Below are 16,006 nucleotides of genomic sequence, written 5' to 3'. Positions count from 1 at the left end.
GTTGTATGTATCACTTTCTCTCTCTCTCTCCTTCTCCCTCTTTAACTCTTACTCTCTATATTTTTATGTCGAGCGCGTGTGTAAGAATGGCGTTCCAGGTAGAAGGGATGAAATATAAAAGTTGCTAGAAACAACAGCCAAATCTCCCTTAAATCACACAAAGTAAACGGAATTTTAAAAATCTAATTACTGCACTGGAAAGTTTACATCGAGAAAATTCCATTGATGTAAAAATATTTTACGAAAAAGTGGAAAATGTGGATTTCTATAAACATTCAAAAAGGCTTCACACAGACACACAACTTCAGATTTATATATTAAGATATATATATATATATATACTTTGTCTTTATGTTCAGAGTTCAAATTCTGTCAAGGTTAACCTTGCCTTTCATTCTTTTGAGGTTGATAAAATAAGCACCAGTTGAACATTGGGGTTAATGTAATCGACCCCCTCCTCCCCCGAAATTGTTGGCATTGTGCCAAAATTTGAAACCAATATACATACATAATATATATATTTTTCTTTTCTTTATTTTCAGTTATGTGGAAATATTTTTGATTACGAGCAATAATAACAACCATGTCTCTAACTGACAGTGTTGAAGACAAACTTTCTGATCAGAAGGCATCTCCTGCTAGGAGTAGAGAAAGGTTATCTACCCCAGAGAAACGTTTGCATTTCAGACATAGTGAATCTGAAACGGTAAGCATATTTATTACTTAACAATTAAATTTATGAAAGAAAATGACTTTAATGCTTGTTAAAAGTTCTAAATTAAGTGAAATAACTGGAGATGGCTAATGGTATGAATTTAGATAAATCCGTTAAGGAGTAATGTACTGAACCACTGCCTGTTTGTTGAATAAAGAAAATGAAACTTATAAGTAGTTGTTTTAATTAGAAATTCAGAATAAATTTCCCAAAAATATTAATTTACATACTTAGGAAAATATCTGATATTCATTTTCAGGTAAGGAACATGTTTAAGTCTTATTGGACCTCATCAGTAAAGAATAGTTAAACTTGAGCCTGCTTTTAATAATTTGTATGATCAGAAAATATGAGCCAAGGGAAATAACTTAGTGAATGATGTCGGTAAAATAACATTTTGGTATGTCATTTCAGGACATCACACCTATGTTAGGTAGCCTTTCAGAGTGTACCTGTCTGACTGTGTGTGTGTGTGTGTGAGAGAGAGAGACAGACAGACAGAGACAGAGAGAGAGAGTCTCACTATCTTGTGCATGTCTTATATATCTGAGTGTGTTTCTGAGTATTACCTATCAGTTTGTATGTAACTGATTATCCAACCAGCCAACCAACCAACCAACCAACCAACCAACCAACCAGCCAGCCAGTCAGCCATCAATCTGTCTGATTGTTAATGTCTTTGTCTACTTCTATGAAATTCTGCCTGTGTATCTATCTGTTGATGTCTGACTTTCTGTATGTTAATCTCTAAGTTTGTTCTGCTGTCTGTCTGTATGACTACTACTTTGACTTATTTAGTATGTGAGTGACAGAGAGTGGGATGAGTTAGATCATGTTTAAACTGTTGGATTAATATTAATCCAAAGGCTTTTAGTTCAATTTCTGCTCGAGGTATTTTTTTAGCCAAGGCAAATAATGATCTTGGTCAACCTTATTTAACAACTGCATCTGTCTGTTCTTGACAATTGCATGAAAGAACGGTGTGCTGCTATTTAACAATGAGGATGCATATTTCAAACCATTTAAACATGTGGTCATCAGGTGTGCCTGCTTGGATCTGAAATGTCACCACTATGCATCTAAAGACAGTAATAAATAATTATCATTGTATGTATATATATATATATATATATATATATATATATATATGTGTGTGTGTGTGTGTGTGTGTGTGTGTGTGTGTGTGTGTGTGTGGATGAATGAGAGAAGAGTGTTCAATACATGTTGTAGAGGCTATAAATTTTATTTTCATTGTAACTGAAATTGGGTTTCTCTCATGATTTGAGTTTCATCATTGTGATCACTGTTTTTACCTAAAGATTGCAGTAGTGTGAAACTCGTGAGACAAACTTGCAGTTTCAATAAAAACAAATACAAACACACACACACACATTTCACACACACATATTTATGTATATCCAAACATGCAAAAACATTCCTCTCTTGAGAAATTATTTTTTTTTGTTTTTTTATATTGTTTCAATTTGGCTGGTGAGATTTGTAGAAATATGCTTGTAGCATTGGAAATTGTTATACCGCCACTTTAACCTATGAACTGTGAGACATAAGAAACACCTGAAATACTGGGAGTAGTACAGAGGTGCAGGCATAGATGTGTCATTAAGAAGACCACTTTGGAATCATTTGGCTCTGGGTTCATTCCTGTCAAGTGGACACTATCAGTCAGTATCTTTTACTAAAGCCACATGTTGCCCATTGCTTTGTGAGTAAAATTTGGTACACGGAAACTCTAAGAAGCCCATTATGTGTGTACATGCACACACATACACACCACATGTATGTGTTTCTGTCTCCTTGTCTTGACATGTGCACACTAAGTGTAAATAAAGTAACCCTCATACAAATGTCGTTTGTTAACAAACCTCTATAAAAATATGTCTGTTCAATGAGCTGTTCATCTTTCAAAGGTGTACAGGAAATATTTCCTTACTTGGAAACATGTCAGGTTTGGTAACAAAAAGCATCCAACTGTAGAAATATCTGCCTTTGTCTAACCCATGCAAGTATAGAAAACTGGCAGTTAAAGCAATGATGAGGACCATGATGATAACAATGATGATAACAATGATGATGATGATACAGATGTGGACTGTAATAGTAGATTACAAAACTAAACATTAGAGTATTTAGGGGGTTCCCTCTTTATCTAGAATTGAAAGCTTGCTATGATTAATAAAACGTAAGATTTCAATTCTGTATGGGATATTAATTTAGTTTATTTTTATCCTTTCCTGACAAATCTGTAGCCTTAAATCAATATAAGAAATTATTCTTCTGAAGCACAAAAGGTGACCAACACCTTAGATTCCTTGATTAGATGTCTTGTAACACGTATTTGTGTACCTTTGTTTCCTTAGTTCAAATTCTGCCAAGGTCAACTTCAACTTTCAATCATCTTCTTGCTGTCAATGCAATCATATATCTCCTAAAAACTTGTGATCTTGTCCCAAGCTAAGAAGCCATTATTATAAATTTGGTGCGATGGGACATGGTCTAACTTACCTATTTTTAGTTTTGTTTCTATATACATTCAGTGAAAATTCTCCTGAGGTCATTTTTGTCTTTCATCTTACCAGGATATCTCTATAAATTTATAGCCTCATACCAAACAAAATTGGTAGAGTACTCATCAAAATGCCTTGTGATATTTACTTATATTGCTGTAAGTTGCGAGTTGAAATCTCAGTCAGATAAAACTTTGTCTTCCAGCCTTCTGTCATTTTTAAAGTTAAACTGTGGGATTTGATTATATTGGTTGGCTATGTTCCTCTCACTAAATTTGTAGCTTTGTATTGAAGTTAATCATCTTATGACAGTGAACTTCAGAGATAGCAGCTGAATTCCTTATGCATTCTGAGTTCAAATCTACCTTGTGTCAACTTTGTTAGCGATTTATGTGTGGTCAATAAAATAAGTACTGGTCAAGTACTAGGTCAATATAATCGATTGTATTCTTTTTGAAAATATGTGGCTTTGTTTCTGTGTTAGAAGTAAATTTTTATAATAACTTGTAAATCCATCTGCTTTTCATCTGCAGTGTAGTTGAGATTTTGGTCACATGCACATGTTGGAGTCATTGAGTAAGCTAGTTTCATTATTTCTTACAAGAACTAGTCTCTATCAAAGATCAAGTAATTGTATTCATGTGACTTTTTTATTCATTCAACAGAATAAGCATTGGTATCTAAGAGACATTGACTCTTGAGGCCAGATTTTCAATAGCTTTAATTTGAGTCAATTGCTTAACTTCTGGAAAGTTTATTATATTTTAACTCTGCTACTAATTTATAGAACACAAACCAACATTTCTCATTTTTGTTTTTGTCTTTTTTTTCTGAAACCTCAAACAACTTGAGGCAATATATCAAACACACCAGTTATTGTTGTACAGCCACACTGAGCAGACCCATGGTATGCAGGAAGTCAACCCAATGATTAGGTGTGTCACATAGATCTAGTGTTTTACATATACCTCTCATCCACTTAATCAAGGAACATGCTGCACATTCCAACATGCAGTGGTTAACTAAATGCATGGGGGTGTAGTGTTGCAGTCCAGACCAGTTATCGTTGTTTAGTTCCAGGATCAGTTCTGGATTTGAAAGAAAAGAGGCCCTACACTATTCCATTTGTAAGTTTTCTCCTAATTCCCCTTGCTCAAGACTAGAATTATATATATATCTTGATTGGAGGCACTTGAGATTTTAAGGTTCTAGGCTTCAGCTTGCTATGTCTATCGGTAAATTCATCACTGCTCAGGTCAGCACTGATCCTGCAAATCTGTGTGATTAAAGGCATTCCAGTAGTGACCATCTTGTCTTTTCTTTTTCAGATATAGTGCCTTTATCAAATATGTCCTTGTTTTTTCTTTTTTACTTCTTGCAGGTAAAGTGAAGGGCTCTCTCATAACTATATCTTGTTCCCCAATGATTGCTTCTTTGTGCCTTGCATTTAATAAAACTTTTAGCATAGATGCTTTATTCAGATTCTCTTTCATAAGATGTGTAGATACATTCAGTTCATTATTAACTTGAATACTATAATGACAATAATCTTTCCTTCAGACAGCCTTGTATATGATTGTTCTACTGTCTTGTAATATGTATCTACTGGTATTTCTGGACTGCAACTGATGATATATAATAAACTACCTCTGTTTCCACTTATAATGTATATAGTTGTTTGATAATCTTATGTATATAGTTGTTTGATTAATCTTGCAAAAGAAAAAAAAAATATATATCTATATTTTGAAATGCGAAGGTTTGTAGCAGTGATTCATTCAGAAAAGTCTCATTATTTTTTGTATATATGTTAGTCTCATTTATTTTTTGTATATATGTTAGTCTCATCTATTTTTTGTATATATGTTAGTCTCATCATCTAACTTAGAGGTTAAATACTTAGGCATCTTGTGTTAATATGTGAGAATTTCATTTCTAGAAGTTTGCTTAAGTCGATCTACAAAATGTTATCTTTCTCTGAGTACTTGTTTAAAGCCTTTTGTTTCCATATTGCTATTGCTTCAATTAATTTTGGAAATGGGAAGAATTTAATAAAACAACTTTGTCATTATTAAGCTGATGTTTGAGACAAAATTTTGATGGAAGATTTGAATTTAGATCACTCTAAAGCAGGAAATTTGTATCAAGACTTCAGAGTAGTCTCAGGTGGGTTGTTATCAAAAGAGTTAATGAATTTAATGTCAATTAGGATGGTTTTAATAGCTTCATTTATAAATAAGAGTAGGGTCATTTGTGTTTAACTTAGGGCTGAATGTTTTTGTGTTCTGTTTTACTAATTTCAACATGAAATGACTATTTTCAGTCTGAGGTTTATGAAAAAAATGTGTTGCCATGTTTTAAGGTTTGTAGTAAGAGTTGAGTTTTAGAGTTGTTCTGCTTTGAATAAAGACTTCTTCATCTGCAAAGTTTTTCTGTGGTTATTTATGATATATAACATATGATACATAAACATGATGAGAAAATCTTTAAAAGTACAATTACTTGTCAAGAGATATAGTTTTGAGTCAAAACTTATTTTAATTAGCATATCATTTCTCAAAGAAGTAGATAACGATTGGCCATGTCTTATCTTGAATTTCTATGATGACAATTGTTATAAATGTAAGATGATCTCTTTACATCCTCTCTTTGTTGATTTTGGAGAGGGGGACAATATAGTGGCACTTCTTGTTGAGACCCTCAAGAAAATTGATTGTGAAGAGACAGCTCAGTATTGATGTCATTTTTTGACAAAATATAAATGTTGTTGGTACTGTACTAGTAGCTCTTGTAAAGCTCATGTCACATGAGGGAAATGGGAAAACAACATTTCTAGCATAACATTTTGAAATGATACTAGTTGAGGCTAAGATGTACAGGTTTTTTAGCCAAGACAAAGAGACATGTATTTCTAAACTTTATTTCATAGAATTAGCTATAAAAGCCGTTCATAGAAGTAGCTGCGGACTGGACAACACACAAGATGAAATGAATGAAAAAATAATTAATGAAATTGGTGAGGGAAGACAAACAATGCCCACTGATCACTGCTTCCCGAAAACATTGTTCTTTTTACAACAACCAAATTGAGGTTATAAACCTTAATTTTATTCCTTTTGGATGCAAGGTCCTTAAAAATGAGACACTAAGCCTCAAACATTTTTCATAAATGGGCCATATTCTCCCACAATATAAGGCGCTAAAAGCCTCTTAATTTTTTCCGTTATTTTCTGGCCTACCAGCACCCAACCAGGCTCAATGCCTCACTCGAGCACCTCGATGGTGCTAGGTTGGGGTGCTTCAGCAGGGAGCAAAATGTATCTTCGGGGAAGGAGTTCATCACCTTATACAAATCGGTTTCCCACACAATCTCCACAGCTACCTGCGAAGGACAATTAGAGTCCTTAGTGCAGGTTAGAACCCCTCCCCTCTGACCTTCTTTAGCAAACTTTTTAATAAAATCCTGAACTACCCCTCCCTTGTAGAATAAGACAAAAATTCCTCCTCCACATGGAGCGAGGCCACAGTTTCCACCATCAGTGGCACAATTTCCACTGATGGGGTTTTCGGATATGCTGGCAGTGTATTAGTAACCCCCAGCAATGCCCCATTTTTCTTTTCTTCTCTTTTACCACGGGAGGGTGGAGTTCTTCCATTTTCTTCCATTTTTGACCCTTTTTCGAGGAGGCTTCCACCTCCTCTACTGTCTTCATCTCTCCCTCTGAATGAGGGGGGAATGCTTCTTCCACCAACTGCTCCAGGACCCTACTCTGATCCTGGGGACAGTTCTTTTTTATATGGCCTAGTTGCAGGTTCAGGTGACACTTGGTAGGGTGTCCCTCAAGTATCACCGGATACCTGTTACCAGCCATAATCAAAAAATCTGGGAAGACCAGATTTCTTGCGGTTGATTGGGTCCACAGGGTCAAAACAGATTTTGACCCACCATTCAATATTTACTGTGTCTACGCGACAGAAATTCCCCAAAATATCTCTAACTATTCTGCCTTGTGCATCGGCCTAAACCCCCACCTCCCTCTGCTTACTGTGTCTCTTTCGATATCTGTTTCACTCTGCCTCTCTCGATCATCACTGTCCCTCTATATCTCTCTTTTCCCCCTCTCTCGATTGTCCACTAGGTCTACAAATACACTAGTAAGCGCGCTTGATTTCCTTCACTTGTTCATAAAAATTTTGACGAATCAATACGACCACAGAACTATGTCGAGATAAGTCCTGATTTTCTTGCCTAAGCATGTACTTTCCTTTGTATTTTGCCCTGATTCGTAATATCTCATTTAGTGCTCAAATTCATTTTCAGTTGTCCTTAATGATGCCGTCAAACCCAGTCATTTATTGAAGTTTTACAGTTTTTATTTCCTACATAGTCACCTATTTCTATAATTCTGTCTTAGACTTAGCTGGCCGAAAACCCCTTATTTCTCAATTCTATTTCTATTTCTACCATTCAATATTTACTGTGTCTACGTGACAGAAATTCCCAAAAATATCTCTAACTATTCTGCCTCGTGCATCAGCCTAACCCCCCCCTCTCTGCTTACTGTGTCTCTTTCGATATCTGCTTCACTCTGCCTCTCTCGATCATCACTCTCCCTCTATATCTCCCTTTTCCCCCTCTCTCGATTGTCCACTAGGTCTACAAATACTAGTATGCGCACCCAATTCCCACACTCCACAGAAGTCCCTCACACCTACTCTTCTGGCAGACATACTAGTCAAATTGACTACATCCTCGCCAGAAAAAGGGAAAGATGGCTGCTTATAAATGCCAAAACCTTCCCAGGCGAAGAATGTACCCCACAACATAGACTAGTAGTTAGTGACTTCAGGATCAGGGCTAAGTGGTTGCCGAGAAGACGACCAACTTGGAGGAGAAGGGTCTGGAAGCTCAAAGATCCTGTGAATGTTGAGATAGTTAAAGTAGACCATTAGAAAAATACTCAACCCATTGGCGGGAAAAAAATTATTGTGACCTCTCTATAGCCTATTCCTGTTGTATTTCTCATGTAGCTACCTCTGATTTACTTCTCTGATGCTTCCTGAACTCAAAAGTGTAAACATCTTTCATGTTGCTTGGTTTTATAGCTTATATATGCTGGTGCATTGTAGAAATTGTGGTTTTTTTGCTATCTTCCTTCTTTTCTTATAAGAAACAGATTTTCTTGAATGACAAATTAAGTATTCCAAATGTTTGTACCACAATTGCACTATAAATGTACTCAGGATTAAGTGATTGCCATGACCTTTTGAGCTTTCTCTAGTCTTCCTAGTTTAATTTAAGTTTATTCATCTTATCAATTTATGAGGTATATTAGTTTTGGATAGATTGCATTCTAGTGTGAAAATTCTTGATCAAGTTGTTTCCAAGGTCAGATATTTTAACTCCATATTACTGATGTATAATAGATGTTGTGGTATGAGTGCACATACATATATTTATATCCTTTCTTAATGAGTTATATCAATTGTACTTTTTTTAGAAATTATTGTACCAGACAAAATATCATAGATGTTATTTCAAAATATTCTTCTGGAGAGATTTCTGTTGCATGAAGAGGTAATTGTTCAATGATTGTAAATTAAAGACAAGATAGTTTTAAAAATAAGTGCTGTGTATAAATGCTTGTTTACAAGGAAGTTCTGTAAAAGGCTTATCTATAATGTTAGAAGAGACTGAGTGATATGTGAGTGAGATACAGTTAACATTGAAACAAAAATGATATAATTGTTGGCATTTTTCTAATTCGAAATTGCATTTTAAATAATAAACTTTTAATTGATATTGGTATGTAAACGTTATATATTATGGAATTTCTGAAAAGAACTTTGTTACAAAGAAAGTTTTTATAAGAATTTATAATTTATTTATGAAAATAATTTCCAATTTGCTCTTGTTTCTGTTGATGAATTTTTAAATAATTTTCAGTGCACTCAACTTGAAAATTTACTCTCATTTATTTATTTTATTTTGAAATTGCTGAACGATAGTATAATTGGTTACATGTTTCCAATGAGTCAATCATTTCTGACGATTAATGATAAGGGAGTGTACATGTAACTTGTAGAACAAATATCACAAGGGATTTCGTGCAGTTTTTGGTCTTCTTAATGATGTTTGCATACTTTGTTGGCATAAATCAGTGAAAGCTACTAGTTCAAATGCATCCCCCTCTCTTTCACACATACACACGCACACATGCATGCACACAAACATGCAATGTACATTCATGCAATTTATTTTCTCTACTGAATCCTATTGATGAAGCATTAGCTGACCTGAAGACATGATTGGATACCAACCATAACTGATCTTAATGGTACAATTAACCTATCAAATGATTTTAACAATACAGTTTACTAATTAAATAACTTTAACAATATAGGTTCCTCATATTATGTGTTTTGTATCAAAAGTTGTACATAATTTAACTACAACTTAGTGATAGTAAAAGAAATTAAAAAGTGAAAGTAAGATTATATAAATAAAACAAAAGAAACAAGAAACACAAGGCCTTCTTGACTTTATTTTACATTGATCCACATACAAGAAAAGAATACATCACTTTTCTAGGAGATTAATAATAGATTCACCTATACATTTAAGGATCTTTGTATCAATTTACTTTATTCAAAAATATTTTATCCTAGCAGTTTGCTCTTTTCTTTCCCTCACATGCAGTTTTATTATAAAATTTAATGTTAGTTTGCCTAGTTTTTTTTTTTAGATTAATGTACAAAGCAATATTATTTCTTAACATGGTGACTACATTGTTTTAACTTTTATTGCCAAGCAGCATGATTAAATTTTGTTGGAACAAGAATAATTGAAAAGTTTTTTATCAACCTCAGTATAATGAAATGTAGAAGTTGACTCTTACAAGATTTGAACTAAAAATTTGGAAGTTTGCAACTAAATGTTTTAGTACAGTGAAACTTTATTTCTGATTTTGGCTATTCATTTTTGGGAGAAAAAAAGAGCATAATTTACATAACTTATTGCAGCATTTTGTAAACTTTTTAGCCTTGAGTAACCCTCAAAATACATTCCATGTTTCAGGAAACCCCTGCATAAAAATTATGCATCTTTGTTCATTTTTTTTTTCTATCACATTAAATAAAATTTCAAAAGACAGTAGACAAATCATAGAACTATCATTACGACTTAGCCAAATACTTGATTAAACCAGTTTCTCCTACAATTCCATCTTTGGAGGTAATTTTTTTCTCTGTGGAGTCACCCAACTATCTACAGATGCCATTACTTACCTACCTTTAGAAATGTGCATATAAAATAAAATTACAAATATAGAGTTGAAGGGAAAAATTACTCTAAAATATATTTACATATAATTAATCTGTTATGTAATTAATTATTTCTCACAAGAGCCCTTGCAATCTCTTGTTGAACCCTAACGTTCTGGGGAAACCTTGGTTAAGAAATGCTGATGTATTATACAACCTATTATCAGCTCAGTTCATCGTTGTCACTTTTACAACCTATTTGAACTATTAAGGCAACAACTTTTTACAATCACTTTTGTACAATTTTGCATTTAACATCTTTGGAATATCTTTTTTTATCATTATTCTTGTAAAAGATTCTCCTATTGAATTTTCATGACATTGCAATGTATAATCTTTGACAAATAAGCTATTATACTGCTTAGGATTACAGAATACAATATATTTGAATATTTTTGATTGTGTAATCATAACTATTTTATTAGATATACAATATGGTAATTTCAAAATAAATATATTCTTGATGTATCATTTACTCTTTTATTTAGTTTATTTAAAAAAGAATGCTTAATGTTTTTTTAGTGATTTAAAATTTTGAAATATAGAATATTTTAATTCAAAAGAAGAAACTTTTTTCAGATGTTGCTTCAATATTATTATAAATTATATTAGCATAACATATATACTATAATAATAATAATAATAATAATAATAATAATAATAATAATATATGTATATATTATAATAGTACATTTCTTTCCAGCCTAATACTGGTTTTTATTTTATCATAGGTTTTTAGATTTCCATTTCCACCATTTCTATATGTAAGTGTTAAAAATAATTTCATGTTGCTATTTCTAGTCTTTTTTTTTTTTTATTAGTTTTCTTCCTACTAATAAATAACATGCCTCCAAGACTGTTTCATTTGAGATTCAGAAATATTGATGTGGGTGATAACTTCCATCTATGATCTTTCTGTAGAAATATTTTATTGATATAGTAGTTTCCAAGTATACATTTTTTTCAATTGAAAAATATTACAACTAAGAAATAAACTCCAGATCAATGCTCTTTAAGCAATATATTCATCGCGTGTATGACTTGAAATAAATATAATTTTAGAATTTTCTATTTTCTGTTTGAAGAATTTATATTTGTTTATGGTAGAATCAACAATTAGTTAAAATATAAATTGAATCCATTATAATTTTATATGATGCAGATGGATTTTATGATCTATGTAACCCAATAGTTTATTTTAACAACTACTGAAGTTTAGTAACCTTATTTTGACCATAACTTTTTAAAGAAATGTTCCTTTCCATTTACAGCATAAACAGTAAATAAAACTAGCAGTGATTGTTTATTTTGGGGAGAAAAAAAAACAAAAACAAATCAACATAACATATTACAATGTAATATAAACTATTAATAACTCTATGTACATTTTTATATTCCCTCATTAATAATTCTTACATTGAAATGATGAATAAATTTTAGCATACAAAAGATGTGGTATAAAAAGAAAATACAAGAAATTAATACTTAAATATTTATTTGCTGTAAGATTTTTGATTTTTGAATTTATAATACTTTAGAAGCAGAAACAAGAGAGGAAGAAAAACCCATTGAGTTTCCGTACTCACTTTTATTATATCTTCCACTACTTTTCTAATGTTATCATTATTATCTTCATAAATTTTATTATCAAAATGATTATTTTCCATGGTGGCATAGGTTGACAAGGACTATATTTATATATTCCATCTATAATCATTGATAATCTTTTTGTTATGTGTAATCTTTTAAGATCTAATCAAACTTCTACCTTTCAGATTTCTTTCACCTAACCATAAAACTATAACAGTACCTGACATGTTCACTTTACAACCATATTTCTAGGTTCAATTCCATTGTGCACCACTTTGGCCAATTGCATACTTATCGACTTAATGGAGATCAATAACATAAGTGTGCTGCTAAAATAAGCATTGGGTTGACAGGGTTGACTAAATAACTTTGAAAAAGGTTCCCCGACTGAAACCTGTATTTTATTTACCCTCTATTACTACTCTACATTATATTATAATCCTGTATTCACCCTCAAATAGTATTATACAACAATAGTTTTTCTTATCTTCATTATTTCTTGTGCTGTCAACAAGTGTACCTTACAGGAATCATACTAAAATTTTTCCACTAATTCCAAACCATCAGTTTTTATTGTCATATTTCATTGAACAATCATACCTCATTTAATCTGTTCTTTGTAAATGAAGGAAGTTTATTTACAACAACTTCGCTCATGCTTGTTCCTCATCCCATGCACATGCTAATTTTAAGTCTTTTCAATAATACAATAATTCTATTTTCAATAATCCTTGATTATCTTATTCTTTTAGTTGCATGACATATAAATTATATCACTGTATCTCCTCTCTACCAAGTCTCTGAGTTTATGCTTCCTGTTTCAAATACTAAATAGGGAGATTTTTTTTCTTTCTTTCTTTTCATAACTTAGTTGATGTTTGAAAGTTCCATCTACAAATACATATCTTAAAATTTGAAATCCTTGGATTTCAAATTTATTCTGTAGTTCCTGCGTTGACATTTCTTTGCAATGTTTCAAGTATTAGGAAAAATATAGACCCATGCAGCATCACATAAAAGCACCCATGTAGCATCACATAAAAGGACCCATGTGGTGCCATGTAAAAGTGTCCATGTGGCATCACATAAAAGTGCCTGTACAGTGCCATGTGAAAGCACCCAGCACATCCAGCCATAGAAATAATGTCAAATCTGACTGGAGTCTGGTGCAGCCCCCCCTCCCCAACTTGCCAGCTCTGGTCACACTGTTCAACCCATGCCAGCATGGACAATGGACATTAAATGATGATGATGTGGAACCTACTACGTTGATACAAATCTATTAAAACTCTTGTTGTTGTTTTGTACCAAGTCTTTCCTAATGGAGAAAATCTGTATTTAAAGACATTCTAGCCATGACTATCTCATCTTTCTATGTAACAAGGACTTCACTGTCCAATGTATTGTTCATTTTTTTAAAACTCTAGGGTGTGATTTGAGAGAGATTTCATTTGTTATTTCTAGCTATCCAAGTAACTGTGTAGAGGCTCCCTTGATGGCTCAATTAAGACTTTGATTTACCATACTATAAACTGCTTTAGAATTAAAGAATTTTTTCATTTAATTTAGTGCAACAAATTATTTTCAACCCATTATGTTATTTTGTTTGTTTTCCTTTTTACTGTGGACTATATAACTTTTTGTTGTTATTTGTCAAACTACTCTTAAAACAATCATCCCTCTATGCTAATACAACAGAAAATGTCTTGCATTTTCTGTTGTGAAAACAGAATAAAAAAGAATTAGTCACAACAAATATAATGAAATGACAACAAGTATTGTACTACAGTAATAACTTTGCCATGTAATATAGTAACAGGATTATAGGAGTTTGCAAACATTTTAATGGTAAATAGCAGTGCGTCGTGTGACATTGCTGGGAGAAAAAACTGTTTTTGACCCTAGTTATTTGTTTAAAAGCAGCTATCAGATCTTCAAGTTGTACATTCTTGCGGGTAATTTGAACAATATCTTAATATGATTCAGAATTCTTCCTGTACACAGTGGATTGGTTTAGACTCTTCTATACATGGAAGTAGAATAGCATATTTGTGTTAACAGTCACTCTAAATTGTAAAGCCCTCTTGCTCAAATATGAACAAGTTACTATCATACACTGCAATGTATCTGAATGCTGTCAATTGTGCATTAATAAATGTTGGTAATTCTTGAAGATGACAATTTCATTGTCCTAAGAAAATACTGTTCTTGTTTAGTTCCCCCCACCCACCTCCTGGTCAGACCTGTGATCAAAGATATTCCAGTATTAACTATCTTATCTTTTGTATATTTAGGATCACCTTGTTCAGTGTGTCTTCCTTGTTTTAAGACATAAAGGTATGATAGGAGGGAATCTGGTTGCTATTTGTAGCAGGTCAATCTACTGCATAGACATTCTCTTACTGGTTCATTCATCACTAGGGAACCTTAACAGACTAAATCATTTCTATGATCTGGATGCTAAGAAACTGGAATTCACAAACTCCCCCCTCCCCTCGTTCTTGCTGCTGTTGATGGAAAATATACAACCTGTGGCACACCTAACAAAAATTATCTTGGATTTTTTTAGTTGTGCAGTCCATCTGATTGAGAGCCATGTCTTATGTGACCCACTTCTTGAGAAAGGTTGGCCTATGCCTGCACTGTAACCTAAGTCTTTGATCTTTTAATGCTATTTGTTAGGTTATTAGGACTTAAATTAATAACAACCTGACAAATGATATTGTGAGTAAACATGTCTCCTCTCTTATTTGTTATTGTAAATGTTGTTTGCAAACATTGATACTCATGGAGGTGTAGATTAGAGAAGAGTATAGTGTAAGGAGTTCAGAACACAGCTTTGTGCTGAAACACTAATTTATTTTGCTGCAATGAAGAAAATTAATTTACATCCTTAATCCATACTTTATTGTGTGTGTATGTGTGTTTCTTAAGAGAAAATATGTTTGTTATTCATTATTTTGTTAATTTCTATAATTTCTAAAATAAGTAAATTGTTTTGAGTTTTTGGTTGCATGAAGTTAAAAGTGGTTTTGTTTTTACTTGCTATTATCCTTGTACTAATGTACATACATTGAATGACATCTATTTTCCTAATTTATTTCTTCTAGTTTAACATTTTGTAGATTAGTTCATCATTTTATTGCATCAACCATGATTTTCATAAATAATATTCATTTCACAAATAAACATAGGATTTACCTGGAGATGTAGACAGTGTATTTGCGGAAGGTGATAAAGAAAACAGTCTAACTACACAAGTAAGTATCTTTCATTCTGCATGGGTCACTCTCTCATATTCTGCTCATTGTACAGTCTTATAAATCTTGTCTCAGATTATTTCTATATCTGTGATCAATGTTTCCTTTAGCTAAGCAGTTTGATTCCTTGAAAATCATTCAATTATATATTGTTATAGATAATTCCTATTGATAAATTTTTTTTTAATTTGAGGCAATTATCTAACAGAATTTTACTATGATAAATTCTCTTAGAACAAGAATATATATTGAAAGTAGAAAAGTTATGGAGACAGATACTTTGATATCAACTACTGTTTGTTATTGTGATGGAATGGAAAATAAACCACATTGTAGTTATTTCATTGTTGCTGTTAGCAATTAGTGCGAAAATATTTAAAGCATCAGGGTTTGTTTGATCAATCATTTCTTCTTTTGTAAGAAACTGATTTCAGAAATCTAGAAATGGGAATTTTAAAACTTCAATCATTACAAAATGTATTTGCTCTTCACACAACACCTAGATAATGTTTGAAGCTGTAACCAAAAGTTTGGCTTTCATTTCACAATTCACTGAGATATATATATATATATATATATATATATATATATAT

At 32.4% G+C, this 16,006-nt stretch overlaps 1 protein-coding gene across 9 annotated transcripts in view; it reads left to right on the top strand.

Annotated features, from left to right (window-relative positions):
• The window catches only part of LOC106882425 (oxysterol-binding protein-related protein 6), a 280,467-nt gene that overhangs the window by 43,564 nt on the left and 220,897 nt on the right, over positions 1-16,006 (top strand). For 5 of the 9 annotated variants that reach the window (XM_052971289.1, XM_052971288.1, XM_052971285.1 and 2 more), the window contains exons 2-4: positions 543-706; positions 11,295-11,327; positions 15,348-15,413. In XM_052971289.1, coding sequence (XP_052827249.1) covers positions 584-706; positions 11,295-11,327; positions 15,348-15,413 — 222 coding nt within the window. In that variant the 5' untranslated portion in view covers positions 543-583. Of the gene's footprint in view, positions 1-542; positions 707-11,294; positions 11,328-15,347; positions 15,414-16,006 lie in introns of those variants that run through there. The other 4 variants (XM_052971283.1, XM_052971282.1, XM_052971284.1 and 1 more) reach the window with 4 other exon arrangements.

This window comes from Octopus bimaculoides, chromosome 10, assembly GCF_001194135.2.
Source record: "Octopus bimaculoides isolate UCB-OBI-ISO-001 chromosome 10, ASM119413v2, whole genome shotgun sequence".
Lineage (NCBI taxonomy): Eukaryota > Metazoa > Mollusca > Cephalopoda > Octopoda > Octopodidae > Octopus > Octopus bimaculoides.
This window is presented reverse-complemented; position numbering and strand designations above follow the sequence as displayed.